We start from the raw sequence: 8,637 nt of genomic DNA, 5'->3' as shown, positions 1-8,637 counted from the left end.
GAAAGAAAGAAAGAAAGAAAGAAAGAAAGAAAGAAAGGAAGGAAGGAAGGAAGGAAGGAGAAAGGAAGGAAGGGAGAGGGGGAGGGAGGGAGGGAAGGAAGGAGAGAGAGAGGGAGAAGAAAGAGAAAGAAAAGAAAAAATCGAATTCATTCATGAAGTGTTTAAGAGATTACTTGAATTCTGGGGCCACATGAATTTCACAAAAGCAGCACATTGGAGGTTACACGTGGAACTGTTTCTTGGGAGGGGGCCACTCCAAACATGCCTAGCATATTAAGAGATAGCACAAACTCAGAAAAAGTTTCATTTCACAATCACCATGCTGGCCTCAGTTTTCCTACCATAAAATGGAAAGATCTACCTACTCATTGCTAAAATCTCCACTAGTTTTCTATTATCAACAATTTCCTATCTACTTGGGCAAATAACCATCCTGCAAGAGAATTTTGTAAGCACATCTCACCTAGCATTTTGAGAAGAACTGGAACAATGCACCTACATACGGATTTACTAGGATAAGTTTGGAATAACAATATTCAAATAAGATCTGCTTTACCAGTCTTTATTTCTACTCACCTGGGACATCAAATTAGTTAACAAATATATAAATATACATATACCCTTAGCACAGCGGGTAGGGCGTTTTTGTCTTGCATCTGAGCTACACGGGTTCGATTCCTCCGTCCCTCTGGGAGAGCCCAGCAAGGTATCGAGTATCCTACCCACACAGCAGAGCCTGGCAAGCTACCCATGGCTATTCGATATGCCACAAACAGTAACAAGTCTCACAATGGAGATGTTACTGGTGCCCACTCGAGAAAAATCAATGAACAACAGGAGGACAGTGCTACGGTGCTAGAGTGCTACAGCTACAAAGTTCACTTTAAATTCAAAATAAAAAGTAGATTTTGCACTGCACTCTCTCCAAAGCTTGCTTTAACCACTTTTCCTAGAAAAAAATGAATAAAGCAGAATCCTGGGTTTTATTTAAGAACCAAAAGACGTACAAAACACATTCCCAGTAGTACAAAGGACACTGAAGACCAAAAAAAATAATAATAATGGAGAGAGACTCAGACTCTCTTTTTTTCAATAATCATGACTTTCTGAGTCTGGCAAGAATTAAGAAAATTTATTTGGGGGGGTGGGGACATTGCTCAAAAGTATAGAGACCAAACTCTGTACCCAGGTGCCCAGTTCAATCCCAGTCCTAGATAATTCTTCCCAAACAGCAGAGTGACCCCGAAGCATCACCAGGCGTGTCCCCTCCATAAAAAAAAAAAAAATGTCTTTTAATATGGTAAGACCACACAACATTAATCTCCACGTATCACTTAGTACTGACTTCTCAGGAGACAGAAAGTATCCCATTAGTTTCAAGGAACCGGTTCCAATTTTCTAACTTATACATTCTTCAAAGATAAAATTTTAACTACGTTTTTTGTTTGTAAGAAAACACCATTCTTGAAATAATATAATTTGAAAGATAGTTTTGTAAATGGTTTTTATGGGTTTCATGAGTTAATTCACGGTTTACTTGCATATAATACTGCTGTTTCTAAAACATTTACACTCACCTACAAACTGCTTCCTTTTCTGTATTTGTCCTCTTAAATATAAGAGTTGTCAACCACTGCTCCTTTAAAGGCTGCTCCTATTAAAACTTCTAACATGAGTTTATTTTATATATGTGAAAGCTTCTTAAACTCATTTTGCACCAATAAAGAAAACTTTTTCTATCACAATATATGAAGCATGTAAGCACATGTAAGCCGGTTCGGAGTCAATTGTCTCATTTTTTGTTTTGTTTTGGGATCATACAGAACAATAGCATTAAAAGATCATTTCTGGTGGGAAACCAGATGGGACGCAGGAGATTGAACCCACCAGGCAAGCACTCACCCACTACCCCATCTCTCCAGTCTAACTGTTAAAGGTTCCTTAAAAGAATACCAATCATGTCTCTCCACTACAATTCTGTACACTGAAAAATTTACTAAAATTACAATCTTTTTTTCCTTAAAGGGGGAAGTCCCAAGCAGTGCTCAGCAGCCCTGACAGCCATTCCCTGAGATACTCAGTCACCTGGGCCTCATGGGTGATGTTCAATGCTAGGAGTGACAATGCAGCACAAGTTGGTGGTGGGCGCAACCAGGACCACCCTGGTGATGCTGGAGGGATCATGCAGTGCAGAAAATCAGGCTGATGCACAGACAAGGAGTTAGTGTTCCTGATCTCTTGAGCCTGCTCCCCGGCCCCTGGAATCATTCTACATTGAACTTTTAATATGACAGCGAAGAGAAATGCTGAATTGCATTCTTCCTGATGAACATTTAGACCTAGAAATTGATACCGATTGATAATCTATTATCTAAACAAAAGAGGTCCAGATCAAACATCTTAAAAATTGGTTAGGACATACTTAAGACAACGATGATTTAAACTGCTCAATTAATTGTACTGATTCTGCCATTAAAGGACATGTCCCACAGGCAACCTGATGTTTTTAGAAGAAAGGAAGCAAAGTCTATTTATGCAAAACTACATGGTAAAAATAAAATGGGGGGGGCAGGGAGAAAAGAAAATAAAAATAAATAAAATGGGGATGGCCTTTTTCTTTTTGGGCCAAGGGTGTACACAGAATACAACTGTGGGGCAAGAAAATAAAAGACTGAAGCAAGAGCAGAAACGTTTGCTTAATCCAAATCTACAACTTCATCTTCCAATATTGTTGAAATCTTTTGGCTTCAAAAAACATTGTCTCCTAAACAGTTCAGATTTCCTCATCAGATCGTTCTTACCATCAGAGAACTATATTTTAACAAATTACAAGATTTCTCACTTAAAATTAAAATATTAACTTCCCTGGAAACAATGCTGAGAAAATACAAAGTACTCAAATACTATCAAAAATCAACTGCAAACAATTCAAATAGCTCAACTGATAGAAAATATATGCAACTAGTTTCAAATTTTCTTTTCTTACATGCTTTTACTAAGATCCCCTTTTAAGTGAATCCACTAAAAATATTTGTTGTAAATCTGAAAAGATCCTAAAAAATCTGTTTTTAATGGTGTAGTAGATAGGGTGCTAGGCAATATTCTTTTTCCCCATAATAACCAAAAAACAAAAAAAAAGTAGCTCCTTTTAAAACTTTATCTCCTTTATATACAAAAGACAAGACCCTAGTTTTGTTTAGACATTTCTTGCTTTTATTATTAACTCACAAGAAAACTATGTTTCAAAACAAAATATGTAATGTACAAAAGTACACAAACATACACATACACCAAAACATAAAATACTTGAAATTAAAATGTAAGGACACTTTTTCTAAATTTTTATTATGAAAATCATATGCTTCTCATTCTAAGAAAAATCAACCATTAAGATAAGCATAAAGTAAAAATCCAACACAACCAAAACCTTACCCCGTTCACTAGATTATCCTCGACGCACTATCCAGTTACTTCTTCCGCAGCCTTACAGACATTTTTATGCACAAGTTTATCCTTCCTTTGTTTGAAACACAAATTATAGCATACTAAACTTATTTTTAAATAAAATATTCTGGTCACCTTTCCTTGTCAGTATGCACATCCACTTCATGACAACCTAGTATTTATTCTATTTTTTTACTTTTTTGGGTGCCAGGGGATGTAACCCAACTGATGAGCATTTCTTAAACCAGTTCCCTTCAGACAGAATGTAGGTTGACTCTAACTTTGTATTTTGCATTGGGAATGGTGCTGTAATAAAATTCACTCACTGTACATAACGTCTATCTACAGGACACACCCCAGAAAGAACACCGGTGTCACTGTGCCAAGCAGCAGAGTAGACCACATCTTCTCTTCCCACCGCCTGCACCGCCTCGGGCATATCTACCCATCTACATTAGTGGTCCTCGCCATCGTGGTGGATGAAAATGGCATGTCATTTTTACTTCTGTCCTTTAAGAGTGAAGAGGGGTATGTTTATTAATCATTCATGTTTATTTCAAAGTGTTTTTCCCATTTTTCCATTTCTTTTAGATTTGTAGTTTTGTTGGAATTTGGTAAAAAGGTTCTATCTGCCCCAGTGAGAGGCTTAAGTTAGTTTATTCATATACCAGTGCTCAAGAAATTTTTAGATTGTTCTACATAAAATTTTATTTCTTGTTTAGAGGCCACACCCACAAATGCTCAAGGCTTACTTCAGGCTCTGCACTCAGGGATCACACTCCAGCCAGGGCTCAAGAAACCATACAGGGTGTCAGGGATCAAACTCAGGTCAGCTGCATGCAAGGCAAACACACTACCCACTGTACTATCTCTCCAGTCCCAGAAATGTTTGTCTTTCCTAATTCTATCTCTAGGTGATGTTACAGGAGTTTCTTTGCAGAAAAAAAAATAAAATAAAATAACCTAGGGGGAAAGTGATTTCATCTGACTTGTTTCATTTCTAAAATGCCAATATTTACATACAAATACCAGCCACACTCTCTCCCAATATATCATTAAGTCGACTTCACTTTCTCAAAAATATCCTGTAATTAACTAGACAACTCTGCACAAATACCACGGATACTGCTTACAACTCATACCACCAGAAGTTTTATTATTCTTCCTTTAAATTTCTTAAAATCTAGAGGTTGAAAATAGCTAGAAAATGTTTAATTTCTGTAGAGACACAATTCTGACTCACAATCCTTAATCTTCAAGAGCAGAAAGTTCAACTTTTACAGATTTTCAACTGTAGACATAATTTAGTCATCTCTACAAAAGTCAATGAATTCTCCCTGTGCAAACAAACTTGTAATTTTGCAATACCAGAAAATTGCTTATGATGCTATCAACAGAGTATTCTGTTCTTTTCCACTTCAGGTTGCGAAGCCAAAAAAGTCCTACCTCAAATCACATTATAAAATAGGCCTCTTCAACTTAATATACCAAATTGCAAACCACCACTTCAGAGTTAAATTAGATGGTTAAATCTAGCCACCCTCTCAATTCTCCATCAAACAAACAAAAAAATCCTGGGCATATGTTTTCTCACAGTGCCAGCTGCCAGGCATTTACCAGTCTTCCATCTCCACACTGACTGGCACAACAAGTAATACAACTTGGAAGTTAAGGAAACTGGCAGAACTCAGAGGGGAGAAAAGACTATTTCCCACTATTTGTCCAGTACTTGTTTTGCATGTATGTGTTTCCAAAGTGGTGGTCCACTTTTCAAACTATAGGAGAAGCCTAGAGAATCAACCACTGCCAACTCCATTCAGTGGCCTCCTTCCCCATTGGGGACTATTCAAAAAGTTACTATTTTCTTTTACAACTCACCCAGGCCTCTTCACTGATGAAAGCAAGCAAAGCCCACGCTGTGTGTCTGTCTCCTAGAGAAGATTGCATCTTTTATTTATCGCCCCTTGGCTTTATTTTCACAGTGAATTCCTGGCTTAAATGCAATCAGCCAAGAAACCCTCCCTATGTGCTCTCCTGTCATTCCTCATTGCTTGCAAGCAGAGTCAAGCAAAGAGGGGGAAAAAAAAAACTCAACATTGCCAGCCAAGCCATAAAAATTCGCAAACACTAGTCGGTTAAACTGAGAAACCATAGATGTCCTTCAAATGTTTCAACCCCGCAGGAAATGAGACAGTGAGGGGAAAGGTAACTTGAAAGAATGTTAATTAGATTTTTTTTTAAAGGATGGATGAGTGGCCTCAAAAGTTAACCTCTCCCCCTCTGCCCACCCCCCAAGGAAAAGGAGCCAAACCTAGAAAAGACAACGCTGGGGGCTGCCTTAGGAAATAAATGACCATGCAGAAAATCACGTTTGCAGACTGCATTAGAATTCAAATTAACCATGCAGGATTAAAAAAAAGAAAGAAATAAACATTTAATTCTCTCTTGAACCTCTTCTCCCTTTCTAGAGCCCACACCCCCCTCACCCCTCCCTCTCCGCCCCCACCCCCGCCCGCAAAGACTAAGATTAAAGAAACAACTACCGCAAGATCAAATTAAAAATCTGAGCAGAGGATGCTTCCAAACCTCTCGCCATTCGTTAGGTCCTGTGTTCGCCACTACGATTAAAGTGGACAGCAAAGTGGGAGGAGGAAGGAAATACGCCGTTTGCAATCGGGGGTAAAATACGGTGAGAGGGAGTTTCACCCAGAGCATTGTTCTTTCCAATCCAGCCCAAACATCCCCATCGCTAGGCTGAAAAAGCGATATGGCCAGGAAAAAAACGCAACACAACACACACACACACACACACACACACGGGAGGGGGGAGGGGGGACGCAAAGCTTTTAAAAACTCGGGATCTGAGAAACTCTCAGGGTCCGTCAGAGAAAGGGAGCTGGGCAGCTTTAAATCACAAGTCCTCCTCTCGCCTTTGTCAAATATCTTCTACTTTACAAGCCCTGAAAAGAAATAAAGAGACTCTTTTGTTTGGTCTCCCCCTTTTTAGAGGGTGACAGAAAACTGAAAGGGGCGCAAATAAACCTGAAAATGAGAACAAAGTGCGAGGTCGCGCCCGGCGGCCCGGCGGCCGCGCCGGGAGGGACGCGGGAGCGGCCGGCCGAGCCCCCCGCCTCGCGCTCCCCGCACACGCCGGGCCGGCGAGCGCCGAAGCCGGTAACTGCTGGCGGCGGCGCCCGACCGGGACCCGCGGACCCGCCCCCTCCCCGTAGGGCGCGCCCCCCCCGAAAAAAAAAATCGGCGGCAGAAGCCGCCGAACCCCACCCCACCCCCCGCCACCGCCGACCCGAAAGGGGGAAGCGCGCAAGTCGCCCCTGCGCCCAAACGGGCGCTCTTGAATTCCCGGGGAGTCGTCGGGGGAGGCGGGGAGCCAGCGGGCCCTCCCGAGAGCGGACCCGGCCCCGGCCGTCTCCAGCCCGCAGCGCAGCTCCGAGGCATTTAAATCCCCGGCGGCCGGCGGCGCTGGCCGGGGCTGCACCAGACGCGGCGGCTGCTGCCACCCGCCCGTCGGAGCCCGGAGAGGGACGGCCGCCCAGGGGCAGGAAAACGTCTGCCCGGCTCAGCTCGGGGACGGGGGAAAGGGGCCGAGGAGAGAAGAAAGAGAGGCGCGCGCGAGACAGAGACACGGGGGGGGGGGGGGGAGAGAGAGAGAGAGAGAGAGAGAGAGAGAGAGAGAGAGAGAGGAAGAGAGAGAGAGGAAGAGACGGGGAGAGGGGAGCGCGGAGCACCGCCCGGCCACCGGCTCGGCCCCGGCCGGCATTGTCTGTGCGGTCCGCGCCCCCTCCCGCGCCCCCTCCCCCGCCCCGCACGCCCCGCCGCACACACCCTCCGCCGGAGCCCCGCCGTCAGCCCGCGCCTTTGTCCACAGCCGCTATCCCCCCCAAAAAAAATACATATATGCATATATATATAAAAAGAAGGGACGAGCAGCCCTCCCGGACGTGCGACCCTGAAGGAGGAAGGAGATCCGAGCGGGCTGGGGGGCACCCGACACCCACCCCGCCGACCCCGCGCCGGGGCGAGTCCTGCTGATTCATTTCCACTCGCGCCGGCCCGTCCGGGGAGACAGGGGGCGGGGAGGGGCGGGGAGGAAATGGGCGCTGCGCTCCGGAGGACCGTCCCGGCCGAGGACGGACGACCGCGGGCACCGGCAGCGGAGATGCAGGCGCGCGCGGGGCTCAGGGGCTGACCCGAGCCGAGGGAAGGGGCGGGGCGGGCGCCCCCGCGAGCGGCTCCCGGACGGGCTGGCGGACGGACGGACGGACGGCTGCCCCCCCCGTGACTCACCGACTTGCAGGACGTTGTCGACGCAGCCGCTCTCCAGCAGCGCGATGCCCCGGCGGAAGGGCAGCCGGGTCTCGTCGCCGCCGTCCGCCGCCCCGGCGGCCCCCACCGACGGGGCCCCGGCCCCGGCGGCGGCGGCGGCGGCCGCAGCGGCGGCGGCGGCGGCCGAAGTGGCGGCCGGCGAGGACGAGGAGCCGCCGCCGCCGCCGCCGCCGCCCGCGCCGCCCGCGCCGCCGCCCGCGCCGCCGGGGCCGCCGCTGTCGTCGCCGGGGCCGCCCGGGGCGCCGCCGCCGGTGTTGAAGGACGAGTACATGCAGATCTCCCGCTCGCTGCGGGGGAAGGACCAGTAGACGATGCGGCGCTGCACCGGCTCCGGGATGCGCTCGAAGCGCTCCTCCACGCGCTGGAACGGCCACTTCTCCGCCACCTTGCGCGCTGCGATGTCCAGCAGCGACTCGGGGCTCTGGGTCTTGCCCGGCGGCAGCAGCCCGAGTGCCGCGCCGCCTCCGCACGCTGCCGCCGCCGCACCGCCCGCCCGCGGGCCGGGCCGACAGGCAGAACTGTAGCCGCCACCCGCTCCGCCGCCGCCGCTGCTGCCCCCGCCGCCGCCGCCGCCGCCGCCGCCACCCGGCCGGCAGCAGAGCCGTTTCGCGGGAGGAGGCTGCTGTCCGCGCTCCGCCATGACCGCGCCGCTTCTAACCCCACAGCGGAAGTGCCGGGACCCTATAAACGGCACAAGGAAGCGCGACACGCACACGCCGCCGCGACGCCACGCTGCCATCTACGGCCCGCCGCTCCTTGTACGGGCACAGGAGGCGGGGCCCTGGCCGTTACGTCTAGGCTAAGGCGGGGCGCCGATAGGGAGACCTGGAGCTGGGGGCGTGGCCTATG

The 8,637-nt window shown here is 47.9% G+C and overlaps 1 protein-coding gene across 1 annotated transcript in view; it reads right to left on the bottom strand.

Moving 5' to 3' along the window:
* Nucleotides 1-8,428, bottom strand: part of ZSWIM6 (zinc finger SWIM-type containing 6) — a 198,333-nt gene extending 189,905 nt beyond the window's left edge. The window contains exon 1 of the mRNA XM_055134034.1: nt 7,750-8,428. Within this exon, the coding sequence (XP_054990009.1) occupies nt 7,750-8,428 (679 nt within the window). The remainder of the gene's footprint in view (nt 1-7,749) is intronic.
* Nucleotides 8,429-8,637: the final 209 nt, after the last annotated feature.

The sequence above is a fragment of the Sorex araneus genome, chromosome 1 (genome assembly GCF_027595985.1).
Source record: "Sorex araneus isolate mSorAra2 chromosome 1, mSorAra2.pri, whole genome shotgun sequence".
Lineage (NCBI taxonomy): Eukaryota > Metazoa > Chordata > Mammalia > Eulipotyphla > Soricidae > Sorex > Sorex araneus.
Note: the sequence above shows the minus strand (reverse complement) of the source record. Positions and strands in the feature narration are given on the sequence as shown.